The sequence below is a fragment of the Lissotriton vulgaris genome, chromosome 5, assembly GCF_964263255.1.
Source record: "Lissotriton vulgaris chromosome 5, aLisVul1.2, whole genome shotgun sequence".
Lineage (NCBI taxonomy): Eukaryota > Metazoa > Chordata > Amphibia > Caudata > Salamandridae > Lissotriton > Lissotriton vulgaris.
This window is the reverse complement of record NC_141693.1, coordinates 830,291,707-830,308,339: the sequence shown is the minus strand read 5'-3', so window position 1 is coordinate 830,308,339 and position 16,633 is coordinate 830,291,707. Positions and strand designations below refer to the sequence as shown.

The following is a 16,633-nucleotide window of genomic DNA, read 5'->3' as shown; positions in this document are numbered from 1 at the left end:
TTTGCATGCATCTAGAACTTTACTCACAGGAGTGTGTTACTTGGTTTTGTGCATATCTGTTCCTTTGTGTGTTTGAGATATTTGCTTTACAAAGCATGTTGGATGGGCATTAAGGAGTCAATGAGCCAGGTACAGCTGTACGTGTTTTCAGTTTATTCACATATCTACAGCCATCAGTCCTCCCAGGATTATGCATTTCAAAAATAAATCTCTTTGGAAAAGGGAACATTGTTTTCCCTTTGTCAAATATCGGAGTAATAGCTCTTCAGAGGGCTGAGGATCCAGGCAATCAGATTGGATGACAGCAATTGAAGCATTGAAAATTAGTGTACCCTCTGCCATTTGAAGAATCCATGGGTATACAACACAAGGAGAACCCTATATGCCCACCGGAGCCAGATTAATATTATGTAAACTAAACAGTTGTCCCGTGGTACCCATTCAGATTAATACCTTGCTTATGATTAAGGGGTAATTAAATGTATTTGGTCCGTGTGTATTCCTTTAATTTCTGAATCCTTTGTATGCATGTACCAGAATTTCTCCTCCCTGCAAGCCTGCATCCACTCAGGGATTCTGGCATCTTTGTCTCGAGGACATAGTAATACTTACGCTCAAGATGGGCCTTCTACCATCGGGCATAGAGCTTTGGAAAATTTTCCTAAAAGCCCTATGGATTTTGGACTGGTTATATAACAACTTGTTGTCGGATCTGTATAATTGGAGGGTTTGTGAAGTAAGTCGGTCAGAGTTGGCTAACCAAGCTAGAAGTCACCCCATCTTGTTGTGTTAGTTTTGTGCTGTGATGTAGGTTTACAATTAAAAGTCCGAAGGCGTTCAGTTAACACCAGAAACTTTTTCCATTCTGTTTGTAGGCAGTCTGGTTCTGCAATGTTACTGACTATTTATTTCCAAGTCTGCTAGAATATCCTCTAGTTGCTTGATCTCCCTGTGAGTTGGATGTCAATTCCTACCGTGTTGTCTATACAGTGACCTCTAATAACCAGATTGAATACCTCCCATTCTGCATGTGGTGAGGAGGCAGAGCCTCATTTTCTCAAAGTAATCACAAATCATGTCTCCAGGGCTTTCTGAAAAATATGGGAATCTAGCGCTAGAACATTCAGCCTCTAGGTGGAAAGGTATTCTGCCTAGGTAGTATAAGGCAGCTGAGCACAGTAAAATGTTGGATCGAAAAGAGAAGTCATGTATGCCAAAATATTAGGAGTAGAAATTACACTGAGGGTTATGCACTTTCCAGGTGTTGCTTAGTTTCCAGTCCACAGTCCAAGAGCGAAAGAGCTGAGCAGGTTTGTGAATGGGGGTTGTAATTTGCCGAGTTTGACATCTGCTATACAGTTTAAGTCTTGCCCTACTAGGAGTGAGAATTGTGTGACCATGGGGATATGCAGTGCTATGGAGAAAAGGAATGTGGGCAGATCTGTCTTCATGGCACATATGTTGTTGAAAGTGATGTCGTCCCTATCAGATTGACCCCCACCACCATGAAGCGTTCCTCCCTGTCAATAATCTTCACTTGAGGAAGAAAGGGGGTTTCAGGGAGTTCCCATATTTTCACTCCTCTACTAAGGGAAGAGTAAGTAGTGGTATAATCTTTCGCCTCCAGTGCTTTTGTAGCACAAAACTCTGCCTGAGTGAGTCCTGGAGGAATGCCACCTGTATTTCTCGCCTCTTAAGATACGTTTGAACTATGTAACACTTAGTTGAGGAATTGAGGCCTCAGACATTCCAAGTAATTACTCTGAAGGTAGCGGTTTTTCCGACCAGGAGGAGGGAAACAGGGATGAGAGCAAAGACGGCTGCTTGCCACCGGCAAACCTATTCAGCCGTTCCCACATAATGAGGTGATAGCGAGCATCTAGGTGACGGCGAAAATTGGAAAACTTCCAAAAGGGACAGAACAACTACAGAACTCGCCAACAACCCCCTCCCCCCCTCCCAAGGACAATCACGCCAGGATGCTCCGTCTAAACTACATGGAGCCATGACGAATTCTCACTGCGGGTGGCACCACTGTTGACTAGTCAAGTGAAAGCAGTGAGATGGAGGTGAGGTCTCAGTAGTAAACCCGTGCTCCTCTGCCCAGAGGCCTCTGAACAAGCCATGCAATGTCTATACCCAAAACACCACTAGAAGAACAGTGCTGGTAGTCAATTCCCGTGCTGGGGCCATTAGGGGAAGGGGAGGTCTCAGGGTGGCCCTCCAATAATGTCATCAGCATGGAGCATGGTGACTGTAGGAGGGACAACGCTGGAATCTGAGTAGGAGACACTCTTGGATCCAGAATTGGAGTCCTCTATGGAGGTGATGCTTGTGTGTGCCCATCAAGGCCGCTGCAACAAGTGTGGTTTCTGTAATTGTGTGCCTGATGTGGTGCGCGATGGACCGCGCCTCTGTGAGCTTGGCTATTTGTACCTTGTTGTCTTGTGCGAAAACGTTTGGTGCGATGGATGAGGGCGTACAATAAGGTGACGAGCCAGCTCCAGAAAGGGTGTAGGGATAGAGAGTTCTTGTAGTCTGTTTTTGACAGCCAAGAAGGAAGCCCTTTGTCATTGCACCACTGCTGTGTAGTCTGGGAGAATGGATACTTATGCGTTCTCCAACTGGAAAAGACCTGCAGTGTGGGCCTGTTGAAGCAAAAAGTCCAGGTCATGGAAATTCTAGAGGTCTGCCACCAACTGCCTCTGTGCAGCGCCCAGGGCGAGCAAGTCACCCCATATACATGTTCCAGAGCATAGAACTTTGAAAGGCCCTCTGGGCAAGCAACTATCTCCTGGAGCCAGTCCTCGAGGAAAATGAGTTTCAATGCCCTTGGGCATCCCAATCACACAGATGTTGCGTTTTGTCCTGCCCTCTTGGTCTTGGATCCTGGCCTTAAGTGCTTTCATGTGTCCTGTCAGTGCTTTGAAACGTATGGGAAGCCTTCTTGTTTTCTGTGTGTGCACCCCACAATGTTATGAAAGGTGGGTTGTCGACAGCTGGAGCTTGCCAACTTAGGCGTTCCTTCTAGTGCAGTCATACTCTGAGGCTCTGTGGTAATAATGGAACTTAAAGTAGTGTGCAGCTGGAGTGGAGCAAATAAGGTTAGGTGGCACCCCTAGTGCCCCACCAGGAGGATGAGGGGGGCTGTGAATAAAGTTCCAGAAGGTCGTCGCCAGTGGAGGTAGGTACGTGCAACATCACTTTAACAGGTGTACCAGGAGTTATGGAGAATGTAGGTCAAGCACTCCTCTGGTGTCCAGTATTGCCCACTTCTCTCATGGGGCCTCAGTGGCAGACAGGAGGTAAGGTCGAAGAGGGAGTGGTAGATCTAGCCCTCCAGGTAGAGCTGTGGGGGGTATCCTCCCTGTGATACGCCAGCAGAGACTGGAGTACGGTAGGAAAAGAAGTGCTGGGTCACCCCTGCACCTCATGTCGCTCACAAAAAACTGGTGTCAAAGATTGGATGGGAGCCAATCCATTGCTGGGTCCCCCTTTTTAGGTTTCGCTGGGGGGCGGAGCCGTTAGGCTCCTCCTCCAGAGAAATCTATTGAGTACAGTAAGCACTCTGGAACACGCCCCCCCCCGTCCCATTGGCTAGCTCCATAAATGGAGCCTAGCCATTGGACGAGGGGCCTGTCCATCAATGCCGGACCAGACACGGGGGCGTTCCCGAGATTCTTTGGCTTTTGCCGACGTCACGCGATGCCGGGAACGCCCCCGAATCCATCGACACGTGTTTGGTGCAGACTGAAGGTTTGTGAGCCTTCCCCGAGCAGAGCGCACTAAAATAACCTGTGTGCAGCTTCACCACCGCAACCCGGGATCAGTAAACCCCCGACGAAGGGCCCCGTACCTTGCCGGTACCAACGCGACCGAAAACGAGCCCGCTGCTCTCCGATTGGACGGGAGAGCCGAGCCCCCTCACCAAACGCCGCGACGGGATTGGCCCGTGCGGCGCAGCGTCACCAATGTTGCCGTGTGGTGATTGGATTCCGGGGTTTGCAGTAATTTGGTACCCCCGAGTGCTTCGTTGCACTTTATTCTTAATTGACGGGTGCCACCCCGATTATGGCGCCCTTTGCGAGTGCCCACCTCGCTTCACTGTTTACTTTTGGTCTCGAGGGTGTCCACCCCTCTTAAATGCCCGAGAATCACCGCCACGGCCCGAGCGCCGCAAAACAGGAAGCCAGGCACTACGGTGCCTGACGCGGGGCGGGACTTCCGCATTTGGAGGGAAGTCCCGCCGCGCACCGATTGGCTGCTCGCTGCCGCCGGGAAAAAGAAACAAACAGCGCGAGCCATTGACGGCCCGGTCCCGAGATGGGGGACCGGGGGAACAGGTAGCGGGCCGGGAGCATTGTGAAGGCGGGGTAGCAGGCGCTATTTAAAAGCAAGGGCGACACAGTACAATCTCTCAGAAAGTTCAACAAACAGACACTTTGCGGTGAAGCGTTCAAAGAGGGACATTTTTCTTTCTTATTCCTGTCTTTTCTGTGCTGACTTTAACCTGTAATTGTGCGAGAAAAAACTGCCTGGGTTTAGGGGCTTAAAGGAAGGTTTCATTCCGTCAAACAGCATTTCTGAACTGACACGGAGCAGTTAATGAAAATAAATCTCCCTAGAATAGGATCTTTAAAGGAAGAATTATTTTCATCCTCTCCTCAAGCAAACAATATCTGCGTCTGTTTGAAAAAGCAATTTCTCCACCGTGTTTTGCTTTGAATTTAGATTCGTGGACTCTTCCGGCTCTAGTGCGCAGAGCACACAGGCTGCTGGGAGGCACATGTTTATTCAGATGAGGGGTCTCAGGGATGCTGGGTTTAAAGCATAATATCATGAATAAATCCCTTCCTTCTCCAAATGCAAGCAGAAAGCTTGCTGGATTTCTTCTGTATTTTTTTTTTAAGTCCCCTGATGTATACTTTGGTGGCACGCGGCATTAACAGCATAATTTGATAATACGATCACCTGGGAGGATTGGATACAGGCTATGATATAGTTCATCTGTATCACATGTATGCGCCGAGAAGCTGCCTCCAGGCACTAACAGTCACAAAGGCCTAAAGAAGCTTGAGTTCCTAAACCATGATGCATTTGTAAGGCGCCAGCATGACACTGAGGTGCCTCCGAGGCGTGGGCCTCAGCTAGGGCTAGTCGGGGTTACCTGCTACTCGAGCCTTGCTGCTAGCACCTGGTGCTGTCCTGGATGCTCCTTCACTGGCGGGATAGTAGCAGGTGGTAAACAGAGCTCTAACCGCCATCTTTACTTTCTTTACCGTCCTTTCCTCCTCCTTACTTCTGGAGTCTCTCTGCAGACAATAAGAGGCTGCTTTGGGGGTAACGATGGGGAAAAGGGCCTGTCCTGTAATGTCATCGGAGGACAAAGGCTATCTGACATCACGTGTGCTACCCCTCAAAGTTTGGTGAAACAGCGCCCAATGTATTAGGGTCTGTTAGGATGCAACAACATTGAGGGAAGGCGGATAGGATGAGAGTGTTGGGTGGTTGTAGAGTAAACTATTTAGTTTGATCTCAAAGTAGACTTCCAAATAGTTCATGTAATTTTTTTTAGCTGACAAACAATTGGTAAATCCAGTCTTTACATTAGAGATGCAGTGATATGTTCTCACTCTGCCATCACAGCATACTGTTACACAACTTTCTGACTTAACAATGCTCTTCCTGTTTATATCGCCGTGTGATGTCACAGTACCCTCATTGTTTATACCACCCAGCTGTGCTCAGTTTCTTTATAGCACCTTGTGACATCACAGTGCTACTTGTTTACATTGCCCTGTGTGGTATCACAATGCTCTGCTTGATTACATCACCTTGTGACATCACAGTGCTACTGTTGACATCGCCCTGTGACATCACAAAGATCTGCCTGATCACATCACCTTGTGACATCACAGTGTTCTGCTTGTTTATCTCACTCTGACATCACAGTGCTCTGCTTGTTTATCTCACACTGACATCACAGTGTTCTGCTTGTTTATCTCTTTTCTGACATCACAGTGCTACTTGTTTACATCGCAATGCTCTGCTTGATTACATCACCTTGTGACATCACAGTGCTACTGTTTACATCGCCCTGTGACATCACAAAGCTCTGCCTGATCACATCACCTTGTGACATCACAGTGCTCTGCTTGTTTACCTCACTCTGACATTAGAGTGCTCTGCTCTTTTATGTCAGCCAGTGCTCTACTTGCTATTACTACCTAGTTATTTACATCGCCCTCTGACATCACAATGCTCTGCTTCTTTACATCACCCTGTGACATCACAGTGCTCTGTTTACCATCGTACTCTGCTCTTTTATGTCACCCAGTGCTCTGCATGCTTATACCACCTCGTTATTTATTTCACCCTATGATATTACAGTGCTCAGTTTGTTTTTCGCACCTTGTAACAGCAGGGTGCCCTGCAGCTGTACCTCACCCTAGTGTTCTGCTTGTTTTCTTTACTTTGTGACATTACACTGATCTGCGGCTCTGCTGTTAACATCACCCTATGACATTACAGCGCTCTGTTAGTTACCTCACCCTTCTTGCCCTTGTCCTGTCAGCTTCTGGAGGACCCTATAGACAATAGCTGATTCATTCAGTGATTGGTTGCTCTAACTAACCAGCATTCTAGCCGAGATGGAAATATATATTTCAATTTGTTATTCAATTTGTGTCGCAATGTATGGTGGTGCAGTGTATGACTGGGCGTTCTAGACCAAGTGAGTTGGGAAGGGAGCATGAATTGTATTGCACAGTCTTGAATACACTACCTCCTACAGGGACACCTGCTGACTCTCCTCTTGATACTCTTCTGCAGGAGTAAATGCACAAGCCAGTTTTCATCGTAGTGCAAAATGATAACTGAAATAGTTGCAATCCAAATCGCATTTGCGAGAGATTAAGCTATTGCCATTGTAAATGACAATGCCATTTATTTATCTGTTTTCAAAACCAACACATAAATAAAAAGTTTGTCATTCACAATGCCAATAGCTCAAACTTTTCCAAAGGCGAAACCGTTGCATTGTAAATGCTTGTTGCCTACTGGAACCAAGTAAGACCGGTAGTTTGGGTAAGTCATTATTCCACTCTCCTGCTTGGGAGGGGAGGGTCTCCTCCAAACAACTTCTCCAAGCAGCTGTGCAACAGACTCCAGAGTCATGGGGGTGGGGATCTACAGACGTTCTTATGCTGGGGTCAGTGATAAACTGGAGGGGGCGGGAATTGAAATAATCAATGCGTGGGGCAAGGTCTCTGCATTGTGGCGTGTAGATCGCTCCGGTGCTCCTCCTCAGATCTCTGCCCTTCAGCTACGCCGGGGGCATTCAATGGGATATTAGGTCTGGGGCAAGCCACCCCGTTCAAGGTCTCAACAGCCGGCAGGCCCTCGATCTGTTGGTCAGGCGGAACCCAGGCTGAGAGAAGGGTTGGTGTTGATGGCCAGGGATAATTTGTGGAATGAGGTGGGGTGAGGGGGAGCGATATGTAAGTCATGCCCCCCAGAGCTGTGACAAAGGCTTTGGGTATTCACTTGGGTCAAATTGCTGCCGACTTTTTGTCCACCGAGTGCGGTCTTGGTCTCAAGGCAGGGGCGTCTGACGGAGCGGCGCTCGGGGATCACCAGGCGTCTGGGGAGGTTTGGTGAACTTCCCCATCGAATTGAGCCCCCTCGGTCCATTGAAGTGGGGTCCAGAATTCATAGTGAGACAGAAGTCCCCAGGGATACTGAGGAGTTCTGGCAAGGCACTCCTCACAGCATGGCAGATGACTCGTCCCCACCTCCACCTTCTTGCGTAATATTGGGCAGCGGCACTAAATTTCTTTTCAACAGCCACCGGAGGTGGTCAATTTCGTTTTGTCTGTGTGTCCCCCTTCTACCAAGACTTTTTTTCTGCAATATGGAAAAGATTTGTTACTTGGTGACCTGATAAAGATCTGGATCACTTGTGGATTGCTTGAAGGCTCACCTGTAAGAGCTCCTTCACTTTACATTCTGTCCAGCTCTGCAGGGTTGTCCGGTGGGCAATGTCATGGAATACATTTCAGTCTTGTCAGTGTTACCTGCCATCCATACCCTTCCCTCTTTAAGGGCCAGATATACGACCTTTTTAGGTCTCGCCTTTTCCATTGGAAAATGGGGAGAATTCATGTCGGCAAAATAGTCTTCAAACCAAGGGCTTTCAGCCCCGCGGTTTTCTTGCAGTTCATGTGAATCACGTGAATAAACATGCACGCTCATCGGCAGCATTTCTCCAGCACAAGGCTCGCAAAAGGCTCTCCTCCCTCCCCACATCAAAGGCATCAATCACCCTCCCACAGGCTTCCCCAGCGCTGCCCCGCCCCCTGCTTCACGGCCAGGCCATCTGTTCCCTGCCAGACCTCTCACACCTCCGTCACAGCATGCCTGTGTACTTCAAAGGCTTATCACTTCACACGGCCACAGGCCGTGCAACCAGAGCACTTCAGTTGGTGCGCAGCCCCCCTCCCAGCACTGCCTTGGCAGCCGTGACTCCCTAAACACTTTTTATACTTAATTAGCAGCAGCAGCATTTTCCTGCGCCAGGCCACATCAATGGCTCTGTGCCACTTTCACCCACACAGCACCACTTTCAGACATGCAACGCCACTCACACCCACGCAAGCCCACTATCACCCACGCAACACCACACTCACCCACGCAACGCCACTCACCCAAGCAACACCACTCACACGCAACCCCACTCATCCACGCAACCCCACTCATCCACGCAACGCCACTCACCCATGCAACGCCACTCACCCACGCAACGCCACTCACCCACGCAACACCACTCACACATGCAACGCCACTCACCCACTCACCCACGCAACGCCACTCACTCACGCAAAGCCAGTCACACCCACGCAGTGCCACTTTCACACACACAGCACCACTTTCAGACACGCAACGCCACTCACACCCACGCAAGCCCACTATCACCCACGCAATGCCACTCACCCAAGCAACGCCACTCACCCAAGCAACGCCACTCACACACGCAACACCACTCACACACGCAACACAACTCGCCCACGCAACGCCACTCGCCCACGCAACGCCACTCATCCACGCAACGCCACTCATCCACGCAACGCCACTCATCCACGCAACGCCACTCATCCACGCAACGCCACTCATCCACGCAACGCCACTCATCCACGCAACGCCACTCATCCACGCAACGCCACTCATCCACGCAACGCCACTCATCCACCCAACGCCACTCATCCACCCAACGCCACTCATCCACCCAACGCCACTCATCCACCCAACGCCACTCATCCACCCAACGCCACTCACACACGCAACGCCACTCACACACGCAACGCCACTCACACACGCAACGCCACTCACACACGCAACGCCACTCACACACGCAACGCCACTCACCCACGCAACGCCACTCACCCACGCAACGCCACTCACCCACGCAACGCCACTCACCCACGCAACGCCACTCACCCACGCAACGCCACTCACCCACGCAACGCCACTCACCCACGCAACGCCACTCACCCACGCAACGCCACTCACCCACGCAACGCCACTCACCCACGCAACGCCACTCACCCACGCAACGCCACTCACCCACGCAACGCCACTCACCCACGCAATGCCACTCACCCACGCAACGCCACTCACTCACTCAAAGCCATTCACACCCACGCCCACACAGCACCACTTTCAGACACGCAACGCCACTCACACCCACGCAAACCCACTATCACCCACGCAATGCCACACTCACCCAAGCAACGCCACTCACCCAAGCAACACCACTCACCCAAGCAACACCACTCACACACGCAACCCCACTCACCCACGCAACGCCACTCACCCACGCAACGCCACTCACCCACGCAACGCCACTCACCCACCCAACGCCACTCACCCACCCAACGCCACTCACCCACCCAACGCCACTCACCCACGCAACGCCACTCACCCACGCAACACCACTCACCCAGGCAACACCACTCACCCAGGCAACGCCACTCACCCACGCAACGCCACTCACCCACGCAACGCCACTCACCCACGCAACAGTAGGAAAGTTGGAGCTATTGCTTTTGTAAATGACAAAGCCCTTTATGTTTTTAAAATGAAAACAAAAATAAAAGGCATTGTTATTTGCAATTGTAATAGCTCCAACTTTCCTACAGCGAGACCTATTGGCAACGCCAGTGCTTGTTTTGAGGTTGCAAACGGGAAAAAGGCCAGTTTGCGACCGCAAAAAATGGTGGTGGTGTGTACAAATGCTATTTTGCTAATCGGTGACTCGCAAAATAGTGTTTGCAAGTTGCTATTAGGAAGGGGCGTGCCAAGGGTAACCCCCATTAGGAATCGCAAACAGTGTCTGAGACACTGTTCTACATTCCATTTTGCGTGTCGCAAAACGTCGCAATTTGTGACTTGCAAAATTGAATGGTCATACATATGGCCCCAAGTCGTCTATTGTGAGAAGACTTTTGAAGGGAATTACTTAAAGGAATTCAAACGTAATGTTCTTTCATTCTTAAGGCTATCTATTGTGGCTTAAAATATTTAATCTTGTAACAGTTACTTAGGCAAGATGTTAGTGTCTTGCAAGCACTGAGCGTCTGAGCCCCATACACAGGCTGTTGACTTCTACTGATTAATTCATGCCTTTCAAAATTTTGGATTTCTTTATTTCCAGAATTTTAGATAAAATTCTGGCATAGTTATTTTGAAATAATGTAGTTCATCCTCTTCTATTATGTAAATGCTGAAAATGTGCCTCTCTACCAGCTTTCTGTTGCCTGCCATCCAGTTGCAACCAACAGCTTCTGTGAAGGTGTCTTGATACCTTCAAACACTTTCAGCATGATGTATAAACTATCTACCACCTTTGTTGCTAAGGATATTTTGAGTTCTCTCTACCTAAAAGTCTGTCCAAAAATGTCCAATTGTCAGGAAGGACTCAAGCGTGGCATACTTCAATGGTATGTATTCCTTCTTCCTTATGTTCTGGAATTGATTTTCTTAACAGCTACTGCATTTAAGGTTTTGTGAAGCTTCTGGGATTATCTGGTATAAATGCCCCTCCTTTTTAATAATACTTTTCTTCCTTGAAGAGTGTCCTTCACCTTACAACTGGACACATTTTCTGACTTCTGAAAGGAAATTCTTCTACATTTTATTACCAAAGCCTGCCTTTCACCATCTTACTTTTGATCTGTAGTGTTACACCCCCAAATTTCGTGCATCTGGAGTTCTACTTATAGCCTTTACGTACCATGTCAGTTGGACAGTTTTTTCTTTAACTTGCACACTTGTTTAGGAATCACTCTTTATAGTGGACTTTCCTGTGTTATGCAGGACACGTGCTTTTCTTTGACATCTTAAAGGAATTTGACCTGTTTTGTGTGACAGTCTATTAATTTTATTTCAGTTTTTTTTTATTCTACATCCTTCTCCCACTTTGTTCTTCCGACTTGTGTTCATCTCTTCCAATCCATTTTCCTCTTTGCCCAGTTCTTTGCCTCGTGATTGTAACCTATATGCAGCTTTTTTTGCCCGTAGACTAGTAACTCCTTTAATCTTTTGCATCTGGTTCTGATTGGAGAATAATGTTTCTGTTTAATTGGTACCTGACCTCACATTGAGTTGAAAGTGTGGATTCTTTATCTGCTGTAACTTCTAAAATAATACCTTATTCTATCAGGCTTTTGCCCACCTAACCTGGCAGTCTATCCACCCATTTGCAGGTTTAGTGGCACTCTATATGATGTAATAATTTATTTGTAAAGAGGTGTTCTACTTTAAAAAACTTAGATCAGCTTTTGGTCTACCTCCTCCGTAGGGCATGTTGCCTTCCATTATCTCCCCCTCCCCCCTTTCAAATATTTTAAAACTTCACTGCTAACTTTCGTAATTGATCTTATTATTTTATTTATTATGTTGCAGACTGTATTGTCAGTTGTTACAATTTCGTTTTTTTGTCATTACATGGTAGTGTTTCTTTTCATTATGGCTTGGAAACTTACGGTTTTGATGGAGAATTCTTTTGGAGCCTGCCAGCAAATACGGTGTTGACTACATTAATTTGCTTGTATTTTCTTTCTTCCGGTCTGTACATCAGCAAATTCAATGCTCTAATTCTTGATGATGCTTTTACAGTTTTTCAAAGTGATGAGCCAATTTTTGTACTTCGTGCGAAGTTTCACATGCTTGACTTCTAGTTGCATATGAATTAAGGTATTTATTTGCCTGTTTTGGTTCTCAATCTGGTTGAGCCAATTTGGTAGGGCATTACATATGCTTTCTTCTGCGGTTCCTATCAACTGCATTTCTGTTTTACAGTTCCTTTTATAGCTTTTGTGTGCTAATGACTGTTATCAAAGCAGATGTGCTCCCTGCTGCACAAATGGATCTGAGGGGTCACCTTGGGGGTGGGTGTCATTGGATCCCTCTTGATGTTATTAATGTGTTGTAAGCACTTCCTTCTTATGGCATTATGAGTTTGAATAGATGTGGAAATATTATTGAAGTATTCATGGAGTTCTGAAATTTGTACCTAGTAAAAATAGAGAAGATAACCCACTCTGGAGAACAGTGGTTACAGGTAACAATGGTTCCTTCTTTTTAATACATGCAAGTTTTTTCACATATCTTTTGCTTCTTGTAAAAAATGTTTTATTTCTTTTAGTAGTGGTATAATAGGAGAACGTCATGTTCCAGCCACTGATTTGCCCATTAGGTTAATCTCCAGGGATAATGGTGTTGATGTGGTCATTACTAATGCTTCTGTTCTCAATATGTATGTGTGTTCATGTGCTTGGATGGTGATTCAGGAAAGAGCTTTTCAGGCAGTTTGGTAGTTTAACTTGACCTAGAAGTGAGAATTTGTATTTTTATTTGTTCTAGCAGCGCTTGCATTTTAAATGTTTCTAGCTATAAAATCTTCTTTATCACCAATATCGCTGATTACAGTACTTTTTCGTGGTTTAAACATTTGGGTAATTAGCATTGACCTTTTCTTTCCCTTTAGATACACTGGTTTTCCATCTTCAACTCATTCATGATGGTTATATTTCTTGTGGGCTTAGTTTCCATGATTCTTATGAGAACTCTGCGAAAGGATTATGCACGATACAGCAAAGAGGAGGAAATGGATGACATGGTAAAATATTTTAACCTGACTTTTTTTCTGTTTCTGTACATCACACAGTTGATATGTTCTGATCCACTTAACTGCTCCATTACTTTCTCTGTTAGTCTTAACTTATAATCAATGAACATGGCATATCACATGATTATTGAAAATTGATAAGATTTGTTTTGAACATTTATGTTTAAGTGACACTGCTGTTCAATTGTGATCATGTTGGTTTTACTGGGAAGTAAAGTGGGAAGATGGACACCTTTGTATGTGCAACACCATGCTTGTGGTTTTATTTGTGACCGTGATATCTAGACCTATTATGTAGACTAGGATACTTGCAAACCTTACTGTGTAGGACAGTGTTTCTTGAGTCCCAATTAAGTACTAGACTTGTAAAGTCTGTGTAGTCACCCCAGGATGAGGTACACCACCTTCTCATTGTTAAATCCTTACATTTGTCTATGTTACCAAATAGTATAGTAAAGGTTTAACAGGCAGCTCCTGTTTAACGGAGCCGTCTGTCAAACTTAAGCTACACTGACCACAACTGCTGTGACTACAGTTCCTGCCAATGTTAAGAGTGGTCAGTGGGGCTGGTGGACAGCTCCTAGATTACCTCAGGATGGCAGGGGTAATATCTTCTAAATCACACCTCAGTAAGCTAAAGATCTTTCACTCCACCTTAATGTCATCATTAAATACAGGTAGAATTAGACAAAATGTGTGTTGTATTCCCATTTTGCCTTGGTAACCAATTCCACCGAGATTTTCCTGAACCCTTGCTTGCTGACTGTTATCTCCTTCTTTTTTTTTTTTTTAAATATTTTTTTATTAAAACAAGGCATCAATAAACACATCAGTGCATAGTACAGAAGAGGGTCGATCACAATGTCAACATGCGACACTAAGTATTGGCAAGGGGGGGCGGGGTACATGCATCATAAGTATTCACTTCTGAGGGACATTTGCAGGTGGTACACCGATATTTCCCCTGTACTGATTCCAAGAGCCCCAAATATTTTTCCATTTCCGAGCGCGGCCCCTAGCCAGGTACAGTTTTTTCACGGAACATGCACCAATCCATACTTTCTATCCACCCCTCTATAGTTGGCGGCCTTTGAGATCCCCACTGCTGTGCTATGTTTCGCTTAGCAATCATGGCCCCCAAAGTGACCCATTGGGTCTGTGCAGTGTTCAGGTCATTAGGCTCCCAAATATTCAGCAAACATCTCCTAGCTTCCGGCAAGAGAGCAACACCCGTCACTTCCTGCATAACATCATGGACCGTGCCCCAGTAATCTACCATATATCGACATTCCCATATGATATGGAGGAACGTCCCCAATTGACCACATCCCTGCTGACACAGACCTTCCTGCGTAAACCCATTCTAATCAGGCGTGGACCCGTGACATAAACCCTGTGTAGTATTTTCAGCTGGACCAGTCTCAGCCGAGCCGGAATCGCAACCTCCTTCAGGGAGGAAATTGCCGATTGCCAGTCCCCGTCGTCAATTTCAAGGCCGTCTCGGGTCCACTTATCCCTTAGTTCTACTAAGAGATCAGCTCTGTGATTAATCAGTTTCTTATAAACAAGAGAAATGGTGCTATCAGGCAGATGTCCATCTAGTATGCGATCTCCCAAAGGGGTTGCCTCCGGTATCTCTTCCCCTTCGGGGAATACCGATCTTATTGCATGACGAACCTGCGCATAACGAAAGTACTCTGTCCCACTCAATTCGTATTCAGTTCATAATTCAGCAAATGACTTAACCTTTCCCTTCGCCCAGAGATCACCCACAGTAGTAATCCCTATCAGGTCCCCAAAACCCTTCGTATTCCATAGCCTGCCAAATCTATCAGATCCAAAAAGCGGGGTCGCCAATGTCAAACGATCCTTCCAACCAAGCGAACTAGTAGCATCATGCCATATACGTACTGCCACCCTGGTCGGTCCCGTCAGACTTTTCTCTACTGATCTAGTGTACAGCGCTCTGCTATAACTACCGCCAGGAAGTGTCCATCTATCCATGGCATAACCGGGATCCGATTCGGACCCGTATGTACCATGGTTAATAGCCCCCAACTGCGATGCCCAATAGTATCGCTTAATATCGGGGAGGGCAATCCCTCCGTCGTACCACGGGAGTGTCAGCTTAGCTAACGCTATACGTGGTCTACCATCCCACAGCAAAGTACGCTGCAGACCCTCTACTTCTCAAAAATAGCTAGGCGGTAACGCATCTAGAGTATTTTGGAGGGCATAAAGAAAACGGGTAGAGGCATCATTTCAAAAAGGGCCGCCCGTCCTGGCATCGAGAGCGGAAGTTTCTTCCAGCCCGCCACATCACTTTTCTGCCGAGCCAATGGAGGGAGAAGCTTTTTCTCATACCGAACTGTGGGATCCTTGGAGATATAAACCACAAGACAGGGCTCGACAAATGTACTCGCCCGCTCGCAAATGCGAGTCAATTTCTTTCAGGGCGAGACAGTTTTCAGGCCTACTTGACCGGCCTGGCGAGTGAGCTTTATCGCTGTGCTAAAGTGCAGTGCCGGTAGAAGTCTTTAGAGGGCAGCTGGGTGAAATGTTCAGGAACTGACGTGACAAAATGCGGGAAAAGCAAAGGTGTTGATTGGCTGATTGCAACGCGGGCTCGGTCGGCTGAGGCCTAGTTGCAATCAGCCAATCAGATGGTTGCTAATCTCTGCACAGTAAAGTTTACAGACTTCTCGTTGGCTGATTACAGCCGCAGCAGGATAAGCGTGTAAACTGCTTTTGCCAACCCCTGTTCCCAATACACTTAACCGGAGGCAGGCCATGAACGACACTAGTGCCCTAGCGAAGCAGAAGTTCTCCTGCTGCACCTTGGATGTTTTATCATGAGCCTGGGAGCCCTGTGAGTGGAGCTTGGCCTGTGATGTAAGCCTGCGCCTGCCGAGGACGGCTCGATCTCTCTGCGGGGAACCCTAAGGTATGAGCGCTTGGATGGGAACACCGCCGCGGGTCAGGGACTTTTGCTCAGATTGTTGGGGAGGGTGGCTTTGAAGGGGCTATTGTTATGCTTTTTATTGTTTCAGACTTCAAGTCTTCTGGAAAACCACAAACTTACCGGCATCGTAAATAAACTGAGGTGACTAGAAATTAGCATTAGACATAATTATAATTAACGTGTGCATTAACATTAGCACTGCTAACTGCCTGTGATCAGAAGGTTGATAGTGCTCAGAGAAGCACAGCTAGATGAGGCACATGAGAACGGTTTGAGATTTGGAAACTGCGAACCATTCATGATATCTAATGAAAGGCGGCACAGGCAGCCATAGAGTACTTTCTGCACGTGCCTCGTCCAATGATAGGACACGAGATGCCAACAAGCTGCCTACGGTGCCCATTAAGGTGCCAGATGTCAGCGCAGGAAAGTTTGTGTTTTCTCACAGCTTAGAAGTTGGTTTACCCAGCTCTACAAGGCTGGTG

The 16,633-nt window shown here is 47.1% G+C and overlaps 1 protein-coding gene across 1 annotated transcript in view; it reads left to right on the top strand.

Annotated features, from left to right (window-relative positions):
- Positions 1–16,633, top strand: part of TM9SF3 (transmembrane 9 superfamily member 3) — a 284,713-nt gene that overhangs the window by 109,775 nt on the left and 158,305 nt on the right. Inside the window, exon 6 of the mRNA XM_086922322.1 lies at positions 13,046–13,177. Within this exon, the coding sequence (XP_086778448.1) occupies positions 13,046–13,177 (132 nt within the window). The remainder of the gene's footprint in view (positions 1–13,045; positions 13,178–16,633) is intronic.